The 21,147-nt window shown below is 44.4% G+C and overlaps 1 protein-coding gene and 1 pseudogene across 2 annotated transcripts; one reads left to right on the top strand and one right to left on the bottom strand.

The window, feature by feature from the left end:
* Window positions 1–779: 779 nt before the first annotated feature.
* On the top strand, window positions 780–10,285 carry LOC309797977 (dual specificity tyrosine-phosphorylation-regulated kinase 3-like). The gene is made up of 3 exons (XM_082646339.1): window positions 780–1,033; window positions 2,911–3,022; window positions 8,657–10,285. Exons 1-3 carry the CDS (start codon window positions 957–959, stop codon window positions 10,229–10,231), a joined length of 1,764 nt encoding a protein of 587 aa, XP_082502465.1. The 5' UTR covers window positions 780–956; the 3' UTR covers window positions 10,232–10,285.
* Window positions 10,286–11,325: 1,040 nt separating this feature from the next.
* LOC309797978 (eukaryotic translation initiation factor 2D-like) lies at window positions 11,326–20,206 on the bottom strand (annotated as a pseudogene). Its single transcript has 7 exons — window positions 20,095–20,206; window positions 18,977–19,167; window positions 17,401–17,484; window positions 16,819–16,927; window positions 14,151–14,257; window positions 12,073–12,326; window positions 11,326–11,572 (listed from the first exon to the last, which is right to left on the bottom strand). The product of its transcript is annotated as a eukaryotic translation initiation factor 2D-like (transcript).
* Window positions 20,207–21,147: the final 941 nt, after the last annotated feature.

Below are 21,147 nucleotides of genomic sequence, written 5' to 3'. Positions count from 1 at the left end.
GGAAGAAGACAGGAAGAGCCTTCTTTCCAGGGGGTCTGGTGCAGCAGGACGAAGGCTGGGAATTTGGAGACATTTAGTTCAGGCTTTGCCAACCACAGATCTCCTCTGGCCTCACTTTCCTCATCCTTAAAATGGCTCTGAGCCCTACCATCCGTGGCATCCCATTGCAGGGGAGTCAGACATACCTCAGCTTAAATTCCGGATCCTAGTTAAATCTATATAAAAGAGGGATGTCATCTAGTATGGTTACCGAGGTTAAATGAAAAGATTCGTGGCGCCGGTGGTGTCACAAAATGGGTTTATTATTATTGGTTTCCTTTGTTAACTCATTACCCTCCGGAGGGACGCCCCTCAGTGGAGAAGTCTGAGAAATTACCCATGTCTTTCGTTCTCATTTTATTCATATTCAAGGGAGGTTTTAGAACTCTAGGCTGCAACTTGCTAAGAGATAGCTAGCTGACCGTGAGGTGCCGGCTGCCACTTCTGAGGCAGAAATCGGGGGCTGCTATTTCACAAACCCTCCGTCAGGGCCCTTCTACCTCCCCAGCCGCGGCCCTCAGGCCTCGGCCAGCGACCAGAGAACCTCAGGCGGCGGGTTCCCAGCCTCCCGCCTCCCACCTTCCGGGGCCAGCGAGAGCTTCCGAGACACGCGCCGCTCAGTGGGGAGTGGCCTCGGCCCCGCCCCTGTGCGTGGCCACATTGTTGCGCCGAGGCGTTTCAAGGGGCGTGTCGCGGTTGCTAGGCGACCACACCACTCCCCTTCCCGCCCCTGCTGCTCCTCTGGCAGTTGTCGACCCCAGCCAGTCCCGAGCGGACGCGCTGGGAGCTGCACTGTGTGGAAGAGAGGTACCGAGGAAACGTCGCGGCCCGGGAGGCAGCCGCCCCAGCTCAGGTGGACGCTGCTCGCCTGACCGTCCAAACGCCGCCCCTCCCTCCGGGGGGTCCGGAGCTAACGGATGGGAGGCACAGCTCGCGGGCCCGGGCGGAAAGATGCGGGGCCGCCAGGAGACGGACTGCCGCCCCAGCCGCGGAGGTAACGGCGCCGGGGGATAACGCGCTGGGGCTCCCGAAGGAGCCGCTGCAGCTGGCAGGCGAGGTCGGGGGGCGTGGATGGACTGGGCTGGAGGTTGAGCGAGCCCCCAAGCAGTAAGGACGAGGGAAGGGGTCTGACTCCCTCTCCGGGACTGGCCCACCCTCTTCCTCTCCATCAGCTCCCCTGCCCCCAGCCCAGCGCGGGAGTGGGCTAGAAAGGAGTTAGGCAAAGAAGAATTCCCACCCTGGGGATTATTTCTGAAGTCCTACATCGGGGGTATATGGTAGGAACTCTGAGAAGCTGGGATGTTTTTGGTGGGGCTTTTTAGCAAACTGGGGGACACAGGGAGCAATACCTTTTCCAATAAGCCCTGTTGCTCAGAGCAGATAACCAAGGGCTTTGCCGTGAGGGGTGTAGGTGAGGGGCTCTGCCGAGTAGGACTTTTTGTGGATCGTGTTTTGAGAGATTCTCCACCTTTCATAGGATTTTACACCTTAATGGAGAGTAGGGACCACCTGCCCACTTCATTTGCATGGAGACTACCTTTGGGTAATTTCCTTTGGCTATTTATAGGAAATCTTGTAGGTCTTCAGTCTGTCTTCTTCTTTGTAAATGTGGACGTCTGTCCCATTTTGTTTGTTTTATTCGTGCTGTTGGCAAAGAATCAGTCACATCCAGAATTTTTGGTTCTTGTCAATGAAGCAGTTCCCGTAAAGGTATAATTTTATCAGAATGTAAGCATGTTTTTTAAAAAGAGAACATTCCAAAAATAATTTGTAGTGGGTTTTCTGTTTGGTTTTTGTTTTTCGGGTTTTTTTTTTCTCTTTGTACTCCTATAACACATCGATTAAGAAAACTCTGGAATTTTACAAAACAGTTTTTATAAGCCACTAAAATATTCCAGCATAGTTTTAAAGATTAAAAAAAATTCTTCCCTTGCAGCTGGCTCATTATCATTGTATTCATAGTATATCATGTAAAAATGATACAATGAAATGCTGATGTGTGTTACTGGGAAATCCATGTTCTTGGTGGCAGATGAAATACATTATCCAGCGCCATCCTGTGGATTAAATAAATCCTCTCCGTCTTTTGTGTTCCCTTACAGCGGTGGAGGGAGGCACAGCGTTAAAGAGCAGAGAAAAATTATCATTTGGCATTTAGCTTCCACCATCCACCCGAAAATTAAGTGGGTAAAGATGTGAAATCCAGTACGTTTTGTAATTTAGAGAATCCCTATAGTATTTGCTGTAGAATTCACTGTAGTTTTCTACAAGTTAGATAGATGTTAAGTAGGAAAGTAAATAAATAAATATAGAGAAAGCCCTAAGAAGGCCTTTTATTTCTTGCTTGTGAGACCCAGAAGTGCGTAGACTGGAACTATTCTTCCCTTTACAACATGTGGCCAACGGCTCAGAGAGGAAGGTAGAGTAGCCAGCCAGTGGTAGAGCTGAGATTAGAATCCAAGTCTCCGACTTGAAAATACAGTTCTCTGTCTTGTTTGTTTGTTCTGGTTAGCTTTTAGGCTTCAGATTTCAACTAGCCTTCGTTTTCAAGTAGTAAGTTAAATGAGATTCTTTTGATGGTCCCTATTGTTAACAACATTCAGAAAGTAAGACGTATTTTAACAATTTCAAACTATAAACCTAGAAATGCTGTCCTTTCTTTAAAAATAAAAAAAGGAGGAAAAGTTGGGTTTCCTCCCTTCCTCTGCCAAATACCCCTGTGGTGTGTATTCAGTGCCAAAATGCAGTGTGGACATTTGTTTGTATTAATTATTCTTTGTAGCAGATATGAAGCAGTTAAAGGGTGTTTTGGAAATACAAATTTATATACTTCAGTTACTGACAGATTTTATCTGTAATCCTTTCAACTAGATTGGATGATTTTGTCTATGATAGTGTCGTGATAATAGATGAAACCAAAGGCTCACCCTGTTCAAATGCACTCTGCAATCCTTCTGAACCACCTCTACCCAGAAGACTAAATGTAAGTAAATGAAGTAATTCTTTGAGCTCTAATGGGCCTGGAAAGGAGGAAGTGCTACTTTAAATGGTCAAGGTACAGGTACAGGTCACTGGTAACCCAGGCTCTTTTTTATTCACTTTTGGTTTCTCTTGACTTTGAAATAATTTCTGTGGTCCAAGTTCAGCTTTTCAGAATGATTTTGATTTGGAGCCCACCTATTCCTTTCAATCCACTGGGGTAAATAGGGAAAAAAACGACATGCTACTTTTATCTAGATAGTGTTTGTTTGTTTTTTTGCGGTACGCGGGCCTCTCACCGTTGTGGCCGTTGTGGCCGTTGTGGCCGTTGTGGCCTTTCCCGTTGCGGAGCACAGGCTCCGGACGCGCAGGCTCAGCGGCCATGGCTGACGGGCCCAGCCACTCCGCGGCATGTGCGATCTTCCCGGACCGGGACACGAACCCGTGTCCCCTGCATTGGCAGGCGAACTCTCAACCACTGCGCCACCAGGGAAGCCCTAGATAGTGGTTATTTTTTTTTTGATAGAATGATATGTACAGTGTATTATGATGGCTCATTTTAACAAGAACAAGAAACAGAAAATACCTCTGAACTTACAGATCTGCAGATTTTTCCTGCACGGTAGAAATGCAGTCCTAGCTTATTAGTATGCTTAAGAGAACCATTTTATAGATCATAAATGAAACTTGAGCAATGCATTTTGGTTTCGATGCATTTAATCATTTTGGAGCTTGCAGACATTTAGCTTTTGACACCGTTTTATGTTTAAGAGAATAAATTAATTCCCATTCCCTCGGCACTCATAGAGAGGTAGGGAGAGCAGGGTTTTGGACAAGTTCCATGACAGGGAGAATCTATCCCGTGACTTTAAAATTTGCTGCATATATCATCAACGAACAAACTGAATAATTGTGTAGACTAATTTATCAATAATTCTCCTTCATATTTCTGTTTAAGACCTAAAATTATTTATATGTAAAACACTGCTTGCATTTTTCATAGTCCTTCCCAACGGTTTGTCAGCTTTTGCCACTAAAAATCAACCCCTTCACTACTTTCAAGGCTAATAATATTACAAAATACGGGCTACATATATTTGGAAGGCTGGTCACCCTATTTTTAATCTCCTTTCCAAAGTGCAGTAAGTTTCCATTCTCCACAAGCTTATTGTTTTTAATATGTAAAAATCTCTAAGAGCTCCAGAACCACCTATATACTCGTGTGTTGACTATCAGATTTCATGGTTACTTCCTGACAATTAGCACATCTCTCTGGGAAACTTTTACAGTCCGTCATCATGTGACTTAAAGTCCATTTTAACTTTACTTCAGAGTTGGCCAGTGCTAATCACCATATAGTAGGGCAATTAAATTGTATGTTTCAGGATCAAAATGAATTTTTTTACTGTGTGGTATTCAGAGTAACACAGCTTGCAAAACATAAGATTTTAGATTCTAAAACAATGCTGTCTTTGCAAAATTTGCTGAAAAAAGTGCTTTTGACCTCTTAGTAACACTTATAGTTCATTATGCCATGACTCCATTGCGAGACGCTATTGCTCATTTCACAAAGTGCTTTGGCTTCCTTGTTTATCCAAGATGCCCTTACATTCTTGTTGTAAACTATAAATCATCTGCTCATAGGCTTTTATTGGGTTAGCTTTGTGTTGCAGAGATTTAGGGTCGAGAATGAGGGAGGGGGTGGTGTTTTATATCTGGACGAGAAGGATGTTCCTTTTCTGAATTTCTCAACAAGATCTTTAAGACTTGATTAACGCAGTTGAAGATTCTATTTGAAATGTCAAGAGTGCTCCAAATTGATCAGCTCGGTGCTTTGTGACCACCTAGAGGGGTGGGATAGGGAGGATGGGAGACGCAAGAGGGAGGAGATATGGGGACATATGTATATGTATGGCTGATTCGCTTTGTTATAAAGCAGAAACTAACACACCATTGTAAAGCAATTATACTCCAATACAGGGGTGTTAAAAAAAAAAAAAAGAGCGCTCCAAATTAACAATGTACATGAAGCATTCTTAAATAAAACATGATTAATCTGGCATTATTTGTCTCTCTGGATATAATTACATAGTTAAAATATTTGAAGTCGATTGCAGACATTGGTCAGTTATTGTGATTATCACCCTAGACTAGAAATATATAGTGTTTTGTAACTACTTTAACATGTGTGAAAATTCTAGATTCTCCTAGAACGGAAGGAAGATTTTATTTATAGCACAGCAGACTTGATACATAATTGATTCAGAGCAGTATTTGAGTTATTACAGGAAAGGAAAGAAAGCTAAGGTGAGAACCCCTCCCTGTGTGGAAAAATTTCTTTCTGGAATTCTTCAGATTCATTGGAGGTTCAAACCTTGACAGTCCTCAGGGGACTAGACCTGAAGTGTCTTGTTCTGTTCTGGAAGGCACACTTGCAGAGAGATATACCGTGCAGCCCATAACGTGTTGAGAACGTGAATAGGATATAGTAAGGCAGCCTGACCCAGGCTGTGTGAGGTGGAGGATGTGATGGGGATGATGAGCCTCGAGAAAAAATGGTGAAGGCAGGACAGCCCCTTTTAGGTATCTGAAGGGCTTTAACATGGAAATTTGGACACTCCTGTGTAGTTCCGGAGGGCAAAATAAGACTTAATTTGCAGAGAGAGAGATTTAGGCTCACTTTAAGGAAAAACCATGAGTCAGGAAATCCAAATGACATCCTTAATCTTATTGTAATAGTTCTGTGGAAGTTAAATTTCTGTTCTTATTAACAGTCTGTACCTGAGACCCTCTCTTTACCACAAACAGAAATGAATACCTCCAGAGCCAGCACAGCCTTACATGTAGGTAGAGTAGGTGAAATGCCCAGGGGTGGACCCTGGACCACAAATACCTTTCCTACCAGCTTGTCATTGATGACCGCGGGTCCTAGAGAGTCATTCCCTTGGGTTAAGGCATTGCTCTTTTTAAAGGTCAAATATGTCTGGAGAGATAACCCATTAAATTGCATGGCAAGTTGAAAGGAGGTTTTATGTGGGGGAGAAAGTGGGTGAGGTGTTTCCATGCATCCTAAGGGAAGGCTGATTGTGCAGGCCTTCACGGAGCAGAAGGCATAGTTAATGCCAGATGTCTGGTGGAGGGAGTCTGGAACTGCAGAGGAAGGCACCACAGAGAGAAAAGAGAAGCTGAAAGGGGAAAGGGAGGGTGTATTGGAGTTTAAACAATATATTGAGAATTTTGCCTAATTGTTACCAGTGTTTTTAACATGTTTTATAGTTTCTGAGGGTCTTTCACATATATTATTAATTATAATTTGATTCACACAACATCCTGCAAGGAGGTATTATTATCCACATTTTAAAGATAAAGAAATTGAGGCTAAGAAACTGGGCTAAAGGTTAAGCCTACCCTGGGACCTACAGTTTTTGAGCAGTGTAGCCAGGACCCCAACCTAGGCCTTCTGACTTCACATTTCTTCAGAATGTGTCCCCAGGATTTTAGCAGTAAATATTTAGATGCATTTAGGTTAGGTAGTAAAAATTTAAGGAAAACTGGTTTAGATGCATGCAAATATTTGGTTTTGTTATGTAAATCTACCTAAGACCAAATAATTATAATTCCCTAGTTCAGCCAAACCTATCTCCTAATAGATTGTAGTGCCTTGAGGTAACCTGTTTTTTGGCACTTTTATAATTGTGAACAATTAGTGCTCATGTGAATGTTAGATGGATGGATGAGGCCTTTTTTTTCCATCCCTAAAAACAGGAATGGTTATTTGACTTAATTGCTGATAAACAAAATGTTGCATTATATTTACATCTTAGCAAGGTATTTAGGTTCTGTCTGCCAGCCTGTGTTTTATTTTCTTGACTAGTGATAGTTCTCTATTTTGGTATCAGAGATCTCTCCTGGTCCGTATCTTGCCTCTTTATTGAGAAACTCAATGCCAAAGTATGGCTACCGTTGTACTGGCTGCTTTGCTTACATGTAAGATGGTGCAGTGCCTCATTTTTGTAACTGTAGTACTATATAAATGTTTAAATTGATTAAATGACCTAAAAGAAGCAGGCAGGAACTAATGTCGTGCTTTTATAACTAAATAAGGGGCTGTCTAAAGTATGCCAACACTTAATTTTTTTTTCATCCCTTTTTTGTTTTTTATATTTACATCTTTTATATTTTTATTTATATAGGTGATGGGTCAGGTGTTGTTTGCTTAGGTTATATTAAAATTCTCTTTTTTAAATGGTTGGCCACTTTGGATCATTACCTTATAATTTGCGTTATATTTTAAGAGATCATAAAGATAGCTCAGAGCTTCTCTGGAATTATCTACCCCTGATCGTAGAGGCTCTCAATCATACAGATCGGGGGTAAAGTTCTTCAGGGTCTGTTTAGAAAAATAGATGTTCTTTGAAGTATCCCAGCCCTTTTTTTTTAAAACAAGTTTTTAGCACTTTTTTTCTTCTTTCCTTCTAGCACATTCTTATATTTTTCTTAGTATTTTTTTTAGCGTTTGGCTTTTTCATTGCCTTTCCCTCCATCGAGTTTCACAGAATCTTATTTCATTTCAGAGGTATTTAATAAGTAGAGTTTTCTTCTGTGGGTTATTGTTCCTTGCAGGAAAAGGTGATGCCAAATCAAGTAAAAAGAGTTGTATGCCTTTGTCACGTAGGCGTTTGCTGAGGGAGACTAGTGTATGTGTCTATGAGCAAGGGAAGGAGAGAGAAAGGAGACTCTTTGTCTTTAGGAGAGTTTTACAAGCAGCACCCTGGGGCCTTAGATTCTCACTGCTATTCATCAGATACATAAAGAATTGGCCTTGGTGATCTCAAGAGTTCTCTCTGGATTAGAAATTTTGTGATTCAATGAACGGAGATAGAAAGATGCGATCATTTATTTGGGGACCCAGGAGTAGATGATGAGGCCTTGGTTGATTCCAGGCCAAGGTCAACATTCAGCCCTACTGGAGAATAGTACAGGCACTAGGAGAAGCTGGTACCAGGTTATGTTAATGTTCTGGACCAAGATTCAGAAGACCTGGGGATCACATCCTGCCTCTGTCCCTGTATCATTTACAGAACACTTTAATATGTATTCATTTGCTCCTGGTACATGCCCTTAAGATTTGGGAAGATACCTGAAACAGTTTGTGAACAATATAGGACAGTATATATATAACAAGGGCCAGATTACGTGGTAGACTCGAAAAGCTGCAGCTAAGATGTGAGTGGAGCCATAGTTAGTATGGGCTTGGAGTAGTTCTAAGTGGAAGAGGGAGGACTAGCATTGGGCTTTGAAAGAGCGTAGGATTTGAGTGGATGGGGTGAAAAGATTCTCGGTAGGAAGACATACCAGTTAGAAGGAATCTAGCATGTTTCGGGTATGGTAAGATGACCGTCTTGTTTTGAACAAAGGGAGGCCTATGTAGTGGGGCTGGGGTGGCCACAGCAGTCAGGGAACCTAAGGATTAACATAACACGAGTTTCTAGAGACTCCTGCTTTTCTTATCTCACTTTTGGGCCTTTTAACTACACAACTGGCATGTTTTGTTGTTTTGTTCAGTCAGGGGGACGATTCTTTCGTTCTTCCACCGTTGTTAGTGACTTTAACATAGATTCACTTCTCTTTGCCGTAGATCACCACTGAGCATTTAACAAGAGATCCTACTCAGTGCTTCCTGAATGGAGGTGAGATGAAGGTAGAACAACTATTTCAAGAATCTGGCAACAGAAGATCTGATACTTTTCAGTCAGATGGCATCAACGACTCTGAAAAATGCTCTCCTACAGTTTCTCAGGGTAAAAGTTCAGATCGTGTGAATACAGTAAAATCCAGCAGTTCATCCAAAGCATCCAAAGTGTTGCCTCTGACTCCAGAACAAGCACTGAAGCAGTATAAACACCACCTCACTGCTTATGAGAAGCTGGAAATCATCAATTATCCAGAAATTTACTTTGTGGGTCCAAATGCCAAAAAAAGACATGGAGTTATCGGTGGTCCCAATAATGGGGGTTATGATGATGCAGATGGGGCCTACATTCACGTGCCTCGAGACCATCTAGCTTATCGATATGAGGTGCTGAAAATTATTGGCAAGGGCAGTTTTGGGCAGGTAGCCCGGGTCTATGATCACAAACTTCGACAGTACGTGGCCCTGAAGATGGTACGCAATGAAAAGCACCTCCATCGCCAAGCAGCCGAGGAGATCCGGATTTTGGAGCATCTTAAAAAGCGGGATAAAACCGGTAGCATGAACGTTATCCATATGCTGGAAAGTTTCACGTTCCGGAACCATGTTTGCATGGCCTTTGAGTTACTGAGCGTAGACCTTTATGAGCTCATGAAAAAAAACAAGTTCCAGGGTTTTAGTATCCAGTTGGTTCGCAAGTTTGCTCAATCCATCTTGCAATCCTTGGATGCTCTCCACAGAAACAAGATCATTCACTGTGACCTGAAGCCAGAAAACATTCTCCTGAAACGCTATGGGCACAGTGCGACTAAGGTCATTGACTTTGGGTCCAGCTGTTTTGAGTACCGGAAGCTTGACACCTATATCCAGTCTCGGTTCTACAGAGCTCCAGAGATCATCTTAGGAAGCCGCTACAGCACGTCCATTGACATGTGGAGTTTTGGCTGCATCCTTGCAGAACTTTTAACAGGACATCCTCTCTTCCCTGGAGAGGATGAAGGAGACCAGCTGGCCTGTATGATGGAGCTTCTAGGGATGCCACCACCAAAACTCCTGGAGCAATCCAAACATGCCAAGTACTTTATTAACTCCAGGGGCCTACCTCGCTACTGTTTTGTGACCAGTCGGGCAGATGGGAGGGTTGTGTTTGTGGGCGGTCGTTCACGGAGGGGTAAGAAGCGGGGTCCCCCAGGCAGCAAAGACTGGCGGACAGCACTGAAGGGGTGTGATGATTACTTCTTCATAGACTTTTTGAAAAGGTGTCTTACCTGGGACCCCTCTGCCCGCCTGACCCCAGCTCAAGCACTAAGACACCCTTGGATTAGCAAGTCTGTGCCCAGACCTCTCACCATTGAAAAGGTGTCAGGCAAAAGGGTAGTAAACCCTGCAAATGCTTTCCAGGGCCTGGGTTGCAAGCTGCCTCCAATTGTACGAATAGCCAATAAGCTTAAAGCTAACTTAATGTCAGAAACCAGTGGTGGTATACCTCTGTGCACTGTATTGCCAAAACTGATTAGCTAATGGACAGCTGGTGTGCTCAGAGATGATATGTAGGTATTTTTAATCATCTTGCAAACCTGAAAATGGAAAAAAAGAAACAACACCAAGCCCATTAATGGATATGTTTTTGGTAGACTAGATATCTTTTTTTAACAAGGCAAAGCATTTTTATATGACTGTAAAAGAACTCTTGAAGGGCTAATTACCTAACCAGCTTGTATTGGCCATCCTGGGATACATAGTAAAAGACTTTTTATAAGTCAGTGCATCTTTTGTTATTATTGTCAGGTGTTCACCAACCTGTGTATTATTCTGTGGGTTTAAATCCTTTTCTCTCAAGGTAGACGATATACCAGAAAGTATATCCTGAACGTTCACTTCTAGTCTCCCTCGGCATCTGTTCCAGAGGCTTAATTTGGGACATGGCCGTAGTTATAGATGAGACTGAAAACTAGATCTGCCGCGCACTCCAGACCCCACATGGGTATAGAATGCCTTAAAGAAGCTCACATGTAGAGGAAGAGAATTACATTAAAACCCCTTGTTTAAAAAACAGAGCAAAATTCTCAGAAAGAAGTTCAGACTTGAGGTGAAAATCAATAAGCAACTCTCCTGACATGATAATATTTACTGGGTGCTTATTAAATGTCAGGTTATTCGATCTTGACAGCAATCTTACAAGTGTTAGAAATCAGGGCTCAGAGAAGCCTGGTAATGGGCTCAAATACACCTTTGCTCCAACACCCTGGGGAGCTGGCTTTTGAGCCCAGATGGCTCAGTCTTCAAAGTCCAGGTTCAACCCACATGTAACACTCCCTCTGCTGGTGGCTGTGTGTGCGGGTCGGGTGGGGGGTTCACACCGATTCTTCCTGCTGACACAACCTAATCTGGCCCACCTACGCTTCAGAAAGGTGAGGGGACTGAAGCCTCCAGAACAAACAGGCTGCCCCAGGGCCCTTCCGGGGCCGGACATGCTGCCCAATCCGTAAAAGAGCCCAGAATCACCACAGCAGAGGCAGTGCTCAAAGCGCCTTGCGAATTTTAACCTTCATTTCCTCGACGTCCTTTCACTGGCTAAAACTGAAGTCTTTAAAACTCAGTATTTGCCAGATCAACCCTCCACTTCGCTCTTTCCACATCATGTCCCTGAAACAATTCCCCCATCAGCCTTGTCCCATCCTACCACCAAAGAGCAGGAGACAGACCCACCGCCCGGCCCCCAGCCCACACCATGCCTTCCATACCAGCAGGAGAACATGTGGCTGCCCAGGAGAGTGCTGGTGAGTAAAGGGAGGTCAGCCTTTTTGACGCAGTACTTCAAAGCACGCAAGAAGCATCTCTGCAACAGTTCGTCCATTTGCTCTGCAAGGAGAAGACAAGAACCACATCCTTCCTGAGGGCCGCAGAAGGCCCGCGCAGCACAAGATAAGTCCCCGCACGGTGACATCCGTACCTCACCCCTCAGCTCTGAAGGAGCCCATTCCCAGGCACCAAAGCTCCCAGACTCTCTAGAACACTGAGCCTTTACAGAGGTCTGACCCCACAGAGGGGGTCAGGCCACAAAGTCCCACCCAGCCAGGCGCGGATGCTTCTCTGATAGAGAAGTCAGAGCCAGAAGAAAACTAAGAGGGCCGTGTAGCTGGGATCAGTCCAAATAGCAGAGCCGACGGGTATCCAGGGAAACGCGACATATTCGGAAGACTCCCAGGTAAGATGGCAAAGGGCTGTGGCACCACCCTCACCAAAACTAAGGCCTTTCCCCGCCCCTCCCAGAGCCGTGGCGCCGCTCTGGTGGGAAGCAGAGCCGAGCGCTTCAGTCCCTACACTGAGAGGCGAGCGCCCTGCTCCTGCCAGAGCTGTACCTTGAAGGGTCTTGCTGTCCGTGGGCTCTGGGCTCAGGCCCCCGACACTGGGGTCTTCTGTAGCTTCCGACGGGGACTTCTCCCCACACCTCTGCTCAACCTCCCCCTCCTCCTCCTCTCCCGCCAGGGTCAGGCGCCTCATGTCTCCCTGCAAGGTGGTGTCTGCCTGGACAGAGCCCTTCTCTTCACTGAGATCTGGGGGATCCAGGGCCAGTGGAGCAATGGATGGTGGAGAGGACTTGTCTCCAGATCGCCTGCAAAAGCCTCATGTCAGAAACACTGAGCAGCAGCCACAACACTCTCCAGCCCCGGTCAGGGGGTCAGCAGGGGTCCAGAGAGAGTAAGACCCACAGGCAGGGGTGTCCAGGAGAGGCCAGAGAACCTGGGTGTGCCTCTCAACTCTGTTTCCAATTCTGGGCCCAGAGAAGTCCCATGCCTCAGTTTCCTCATCTTTGAAATGGGGAGAGTAATTCTTGCCTCCTCCTTAACCCAAACAGAAATTCAGGGACAGAGAAAAATTAAAGACAACATAGTTAAAGTGGAGCTCCCCTTCCAAAGTATTCCCTTCATAGAAATTAAAAATAAAACCATTTTGAATTAAATAACCAAATGAAGATTGCAAACGCATCTGTAGTACCAGGTTGGTGAAATACAAACCCAAGGTTGAGCGTATGGAACAAATTACAAACACCTGGACTGCTCAAGCCTGCTCAAGACTGCTTCTGTGTTAAATCAGAATGCAATCTAAAATAGATAAATGACAAGGACCAACTGTATAGCACAGGGAACTATATTCAATACCTTGTAATAACCTTTAATGGAAAAGAATCCGAGAAAAAACATATATGTATATATCTATATCTAGAATCACTAGATATACTAATGGTCACTAGAATCACTTGGCTGTACACCTGAAACTAACACAACACTGTACATCAACTATACCTCAACTGAAAAAAAAGAATGCAATCTAACCTGCAGAGTAGAGATTACAATGGCTTTATGCCACTAAGCCTTATGAAGACAGGAAAAAAAGGGACGCCACATAGCAGAGCGGTAAAAACAAAAAGCATTATGTTGTTAACTAAGATTATGCAAGTCAAACAAAGTTTTACTAACAGCCGCAGCAAGGCTTATTAAGTATGGCTACTAGTGAGGCCAGAGCGTATGTTTAGGCTATTCTGATCAGGTAAATACCGTAAGTGTTTTCAAAGGGCGGGAGGAGGGGAGACTGAGGCAGCCACTGATAAAACAATTTAGACAACAAGACCTTAACTGCCCAGACTAACAGTCAGAAAACAAGGTGCTGGGAGTACGTGAGTAAGCAGCCCTCAGATGCCTGCTGAAACCCACACTGATGAGGCTGTACCTCCAGCAAACCAGGGCTTGGCCAATACTTGTAAAATAAGTAACTCCAAGACTGACTCAAAACGTAAGGGTAAATCTATACCAACAGGCCACACAACACTTGGCCAGAAGACCAGGTATACTGCTTTCGAGAAAAGCACTACTTACTATTTTGGTTAAATGACAAGAAAATAACCAGAAAATAAACTCACATACAGCTCCAGAGAGCAACTGTCACAGTGAGAAAGTGCAAGTTCTGTAATGAGGAGGAGATCCTAAATGTGGAACTTGAACAACAGGAAAGTCATCAGGTTGTCACCCTGGTGCCTGAGGACCTACTCTACTTTGATTTGGATTCAGATGTGAGAATTCCCAAGCACTCATCATGGGGTCAGAAAATGCCTAAATGTACACGGCAGAAAAGGCTAGATCGACCAGTGCCATAAAAATAAAGAATATCACTGTACTGAGAGGCAGAGAAGACAATCCCTAAGGCCTTCTTCCAGCCCTAGGATTCTATAATTCACCTAGAAAATAAAGTTCTCGGTAATTTCTTTTCTAAACAGGCCAAAAAAAAATCTTTTCTCCACATTTTGCAAGGAAATTAATGTCTAGGGTCAGCAACTTGACTAAGGACACAGCAGGGATCAAAACTCTCGCTTCTCAATCCAGGCCCTGTGCTCCCTCCGCCCACCCAGCTCCCTATAAAACAGAAAAAGCATGGAACCCACCACAAGTGGTCCTGGTAGGTGTGGAGCACAGAGAAGCCCCTTCCCTTCACACCTGAGGTCAGCATCTCGGCTGTGACATGGCAGCAACTCCGATGGCAACGGGGGCTCTGAGAAGGAGGAGGTCAGAGACGAGGGTCAGGGAAAGTCTTCCAGGAGGGCACATGTCAGGACCAGGTTTCTACACATGTGTTCAAAGCACCACGGTTGCAAATCTGAAGCATCCACTTGTATCACAGAGCTAAAACTCGGTGCAGTCTCAATCTTATTCAAATTACCTACACATATGACTTTCAAAAATTCCTTGACCAAATATTCCCTTCTGTGTAAGTAACTCCTCTACTGATGTTATCATTCTTATATTCTTATTATGAACCAAACCCAGGCAGGACTCAGAAGGATATTTAAAGTTCCCTTTCTTCAATTTCAAAAAATAAATTATCTCCCCTATCCTAAAAAAGGCATAGCCATCCTATATGGAAATTCAGAAGGGAGGCCATTCATATGCCTTAAATTAGGCTGAGGGATGCCAGAGGGAAGAGAGAAGAGAGATACAGTGGTACCAACGAAAGGTTCCTTCTGAGTGGGTTCTTTGTAACAGGCCTTGCTCTGTATAACATCTATCTAAGAACTGGATGTGTCCAAAATATCAGAAACAACCACATTTACAATAACTACAAAAAACTTCCAAAGCCCAAATGGGAAATCTCTGTCAGCCCACTGTTACTCAGCAATGCTCACACATTGCCTGTAAGGATCGGTGTCCAGCTGGCTAACAGGAGGGGAATATACAAGCCTGGCAACGTTGCCTGGACCCAAGGGAGACGATTCAAGGGCAGATTTCCCAACACCTGAACTTCAAAAAAAACGTTTGCTAATCCGGTGGCTCCACTTCCTGTGCCCATGGGTCAGTTCCTGCCACAGAATCTTTGAATTTGGCTTCTTTCCCAGTTCCTAAAAGACGGGTCTTTGTCTTCCACCCTTGGAATCGTCAATGGCTCAAGAACTTCGGTCTCGAACCTGTCTTGTAGTTTTCGTAAACTCCCTTGTACCCTCACCCCCTTCCATAAACCACCTAGGATTCATTCCCACATACATTCTAAATGCCAAACTCAGAGGCCAAATACACATTTATGTAGTTTTCTCCGATCTTGGATAGAATACTCGGGGGAAAAAAACAATAATTTCACCATTCTTTTCAACTTCAAGTTTTGCTACAGGTAAACAAGGAAGGAAACATTTCTAGGTGCTTGGTTCCCAAAGGTTCAAGGAAAATGGGAGAATATAAGCAACAAAAATAAGATCTTTAAACACTGACCCCTCCCATGCCTACCATGTTTCCCTCTCAAAGAAGCAATGAGTAAAATAATAAGATGTCGTTTTTCATTCAGGATGATACAAATGAAAATGACCCATCATATCCAGTGTCGGTGAGCATGTAAGGAAACAGGCTCCATATACCCTGTAGGTAGGAGGGAAAACTGACACAGCATTTTTATAGGGCAACAGAAAATATGCACGATCTTCAGCCAAACAGTTCTGCTCCCTAGTATCTACTTTAGAAAAATATTGGCACTAGTGTCCCTAGAGGCCTCAGGAAGATCTTGTTTGTGATAGAGACGAAGTAGAGGCAACCACAATGTCCACTAGAAGAGGACTTTTCCCATCACCCCACAGTGGGTAAAAAGATTCAGCTTATCTGTGCTTGCTGACATGGAACATGTCCCCACTACCTGAAGTGAAAAAGTAATAGGGATAAAGTTTGTTCATTTGTATTTTTAAACATACACACCCCAAACCATACATTTTATATGCACGTGTATATATGCATTGAAGAAGGCTGACAAGGACGTGCATCAGAATGATAATGGTTACTTCTAGGAGAAAAGGATTATGGGGTGAGAGGGTTTCGATTTTTCAAAACTGTTCATACCATTACTTCCTAATTTATTTTAAAAAAGAGACACTGTGGTGATGGCTGAACAACCCTGTAAATATACTAAAAAAAAGTCACTGAATCGTACATTTGAAACAGGTGAATTTTATAGTATGAAAACTATATCTCAATAAATCTATTAAAAATAATTAAAAGATGAGGATGATGATGTGGATGTTCGACAAAAATAATGTTGAAGTCATGCAAGGCAGGAAAGACCAAGAAAATGTCACAGAGAGGAGACTAAGAAGACATGACAACTAAATGCAATGTGGTACCCTGGACTGGATTCTTGAACACAAAAAAAGAGAAAAAAGACATCGTGGGAAAACTGGGGAAATATGCATAAAGTCTGTAATAGTGTCAAAAGGACTGAACCAATGTTAATTCCTTAGTGTTGATAACTGTACTGTGGTTATACAAGATGTTATCATTACAGGAAGCTGGGTAAGGAGTATTTCAGGACTCTGTACTATACTTGCAACTCTTCTGTAAATCTAAGAAAAAAAGTTTTAAAGGAGAAAAAAAACAAATAAATTTTAAAAAGGAAGAAGCAGCAGCAGGAGCAAATACCCTTGGCCCAGATGTATGGACACCCCACAGGCTCACTGCCATTCCCCACTCTCTGATTGCTCAGGAAGAATATGTTTTTTCTTTTAATCCTTTATCCATATGCTGTGAAGTTGTCATTCCCACCCCTCCCAAGTTTTCCCTAAGTTTTTTCCCCACAGGCACAGCTGACTGGCACAGTTCCTGTTCCCCACCAAGGCAATGGCACAGAGGTCACCCTTCTGTACCCGAGGCAGACCAGCAGGGGGCACCACTAGCCCTGGCAGCATCAAATCTGCAGGAAACAAAAGCATCGCAACTAACTCCACAGTTTACTGCGTCATTTACTCACTTGCTCAACAAACATACATTTGTTAAGCATCAACTACATTATTCATAGTGAAAATAAAAAGTGGCAAACTGAGGGTCAGACCTTTTCCTTCTGGGAGACTAGTGGTCAAACTGAAGCACCAAGCTGAGGGTCCACTTCCATGATCTATCTTATTCTGGTTTTCTAAATTCAGTTTATTAATCTAAAGTATAGCATATGGCAGTTCACAGAGCACTTTCATGTCACTTATCTTATTTAAGCCTTACAGCAGGGTCAGAGAGCTTATGGAAGCAGCCAAGTAAGAGATGCAACAGACATGAGGGAAGAATTCTACTTTTCAATCATATGAATGCACAAAATGGGTACATTTATTAAAGTAGTTGGCCTTTACTAAGTAGGTTTCAGCCACTATCCAGAATATAGGAAAATACTCTTACCTGCTCCCCCCACCAGTTTTTCAAGCACCAGGGGCCATGTTGTAAATGTTGCTAGAAGATCAGGATAAGACCACAGGGTGTACACTGTCCAAGAAGAGAGCCAGAAAACACTTACTGCCCAAAAGCCAACCCCCTGGGGAATGGCAAAGCCAAACACTGAGGCCACATTAATCAACATGTAGAAAAGAAACTCAAGTCAAAGCTAGAGAGAAGGTTGTAAGGGGATGCCCAAAGAAGCTGCATTCTTTTTTTTTTATTAGGTTACCCCAAGTTTGTGAAGCGGTTTATATGTTATATGCTATTTACTTGAGAATCCTTGCTTCCTTTAGCCTTAGAGACCTGCATTCTTTACATATTTATACTGAGCTCTTTGCAGTAGTTTCTCTCAATCTACGATCTTGAGAAGTTATCACTTTTACTGGTCGGAAGACACATGAAGTGAGCTACAGCTCTAAGAGTCTGTTTAGCTGCCAAAGTTGGATATTTATGTGTAAGGCTAAAACTAGTGATGAAGTGAACATCTGCTTTTGCCTGTCCAGTATCCCTTTTCCCCTCCCTGGGAACTGAGTGCCCCTTTTCCTGTGGGAAACACATTCCATATAGTTTACATCAGGCTGACTCCCTTCTCAAAGAGGCTGCAGTCTTGAAGAAGGCGGAGACTTAAGAAACTGGGTGTCACTTGAGACTTGGAGGCACCTATTGTTCCACCTGGACGGCAGCAGCCAAACATGCCCATAGTGGATAAAAGTAGGGACAGAGCCCCAACGAGGATTCCTTTTATGTCCTCAGAAGCAAGTAATCCGAAACCAGGCCGCCAGCCTGTAATAAATTCTGAAACTTTCCCATGTTTATTATTTTTATTCTCTCTGTTTCCACAGGGATTAGCAGTAAAACCCTTAGATCAAAAAGGGCTTGTATGTGTACAGCAGCAAAGCAGGGTGGGGGTGGGGGTGGCCTGGGGTAGGAGACTGCACTGCGCTGCTGCAGCCAAGCTGGGAGGAAGAAAAGCCCCCAAATGACAAAGTAGGTGTCAGCAGCCATGGAAAAGAGAAAAGGACACTGCCTCTCTGAGATCTGTGACAAAGAAAGCAAGCAAAGTATCCTGAGAGCCAGACAAGAGCCTAAGAAAGAATCCCTGTGAGACATCGCAACCAAAGTCCACCACTAAGACAGCTGGGTATGGAGTTTAACTAACCCAGCTTCTTTCCCATCACAGTATCTCTTCAGTATCTTAAGAAAATTCCACTAGTGAAAGTTTTAAGAAGCATTTTTTACATGCCCTGAAACTCCACCCTTTTCACGACCTCGGCTCCAATCCCTACTTAACCCACTAGAAACCAGTGTTTCCTCACCTCAGAATTTCCCTTGGCAACCACCCTCTTTTTGTGTTAACCCTTTTTTCCCCTCACTTCTATAGCAGTTTCTGATCTTGAAAGACCCAATTCTAGGGACACTAAGTCCAAAAAGATTCTTAGGGAGATTTTGCATTTATTTGTTTTAAGGAAGACAGATTAATGGAAGAAACAGATGTTAGGCAAGGACCATAGTAATGGCCATCTCCATCCCATTGCCATACCTGTCGGATATAGATTTTTCTCCAGTTCAAATAGGATGGGGTTACCACCACTCACGTACACAGTCACTGCATCCCCTCTGTGAGCATACAACTTCACAATGTTGAGTTCTTCCTTTCCAGGTACTAACTCAGAGACCTGATCCGTTCCAAGAGTGGGGAAAACAGCTGTCACATCGGCCCGAAGCTTTCTCCTGCAGAGAGCACACATACCTGGTATGTATGCTGCCTGGATGGATTTTAATAAATATTGAGGACTCAAGACTTACTATAAAATCACGAGGCCCAAGAAAAAGACTGGTTGATGATGCCTTATTCTCACTCTTCCAAAACATCCCATTCTCTTTCTCATCCAATGTCTCATCTATTTTCACATGTTCCTGGGGCATGTCTTTCCATTTTACAAAGAGAGGAAAAAACTGAGATCCGGTAAGCGACCCAAGTTAGCCTGCCACTGGAAACTAAGCCCTGCCTTCCTGACTCCACACATAGCTCCTGGACCCACTCCTTTCTCATCTATGCTTGCCAAATCTGTCAACTTATGATTAAACAGCTCTGCTAGGGCACCAAGAATGACAACTATAGAACACTGCCTCCAAAATTCCCAAGGTGACACCTTCATTTGCAAAACTGAACAGATACAGTTCTTACCACATGTGCCTTATCCCCTCTCACCTCACCCTCCACCTGTCTCTCCTGCCAGTGGTAATCACTAGACACTTCTTCTCGTATACTTGTAGTTCTCTGTGCCCCATCTAATCTCTCCCAAGGGACTCAAAGCTCTTGGTAGGGCAGGGACCCCGTTTTCCTTCATTTTGGCATCCTCCACGACACCTTAAACAGACTGCAGTCAATACGCGCTGATTGAATTATACGCTTTCTCGTAAACTCACTAAAATATCCAAAAGACAGCCTGGGAGATAAATCAGGCCTCCTCTCCATCTTCACTCTCAAAACACGTCTAACTTACCCTTGCCCGCCCCCCGGGATCCCTTCTCCGGCTGTACCCCTCGGCCTCCACCCCAAGTCGGCTGACCCAGCCCAGAAAAGGCTGGGAGCCAGCCGAGCTTGAGAGATGTCTGGGTGCCCTGGTGGGCAGAGCAGGCTCTTCTCTCCCTCACCTGTCCGACCCCTTGATGGCCGTGTTGGACTTGACCCGAAAGGCCTTGGCAAACATGTCTGCTGGAGTGGCCTGGGGAAGAGAAGGCGACCACAGCAGCCAGGGACTGTCAGCAAAGCGTGAGCACGGCAGCTTCCCAACCCGCAGTCCTGGGGGCAGCCATGCTTGGGCCGGCTGGGAAAAGGGCCCGGCTGGAAACCGGGGCCGCGCAGCTTCGCGGCCGCCCCTAATGGCAACGCTGGGAACTGAAGCATGGGGGGCGGGGCCGGAGAAGGCGGGGCGGATCCCTGCGCGGAGCGGTGCACCCTTTGGCCTCACCCCTTCTGCCGGGCTCTGCGCCTAGGCGAGTGGCTTGAGCGGGCGCGTCTGTAGTATCTCTGGGGCCAACAGCGATTCCGTTCATTTTTGCTCCATCAGCGTTCTAGTGTGTTGAGTAGCAGCTCTGCCAGCTCTCATTCCATGCAGTTTAGTTCAGCTGCACAAAATTAATTGAACTCGTGTTTTCTTAAACTTGCAGGCCTCTTGAATGGTTTTCTTCAGGGCTTTTGTTTCTTAAGATCTTTACATTTTATTGCACACTTGGGGCCTCAGCTAGAATTCTTTCCGAGATTTTCTCCTTCCTGTTTTTTAATTTACATGAGGTGATAATAACAATAACAGGGAATCCACTTTAGTCCGAGGTTTGACCTCCTGTTAAGAGGAGAAAACTATACAAATGATCTTCAAATCTGTTATTTAAAACTATTTTTTTTTTTTTTTTGCGGTATGCGGGCCTCTCACTGCTGTGGCCTCTCCCGTTGCGGAGCACAGGCTCCGGACGCGCAGGCTCAGCGGCCATGACTTAGGCTCAGTGGCCATAGCTCAGGAGCCCCGCCATTGCGCGGCATGTGGGATCTTCCCGGACCGGGGCGCGAACCTGTGTTCTCTGCATCGGCAAGCAGACGCTCAACCACTGCGCCACCAGGGAAGCCCTGAAACATTTTTGGTTACAAAACCCCACATTTTTGGACCTTTTTAGGTGCCTTTTGCATTCAGGCATTATTTGAGGGGATTT

The sequence above is a fragment of the Mesoplodon mirus genome (assembly GCF_964341445.2).
Source record: "Mesoplodon mirus genome assembly, contig: HAP1_SCAFFOLD_1320, whole genome shotgun sequence".
NCBI classification, from domain to species: Eukaryota; Metazoa; Chordata; class Mammalia; order Artiodactyla; family Ziphiidae; genus Mesoplodon; species Mesoplodon mirus.
This window is presented reverse-complemented; position numbering and strand designations above follow the sequence as displayed.

Bases quoted from the DNA above. Each gene is read 5' to 3' on its own strand.
- LOC309797977 (XM_082646339.1), top strand. From the start codon at position 957: ATGGGAGGCACAGCTCGCGGGCCCGGGCGGAAAGATGCGGGGCCGCCA. The intron at 1,034-2,910 runs GTAACGGCGCCG...CCTTTCAACTAG, and splicing joins CTGCCGCCCCAGCCGCGGAG to ATTGGATGATTTTGTCTATG. The intron at 3,023-8,656 runs GTAAGTAAATGA...TCTTTGCCGTAG, and splicing joins CTCTACCCAGAAGACTAAAT to ATCACCACTGAGCATTTAAC.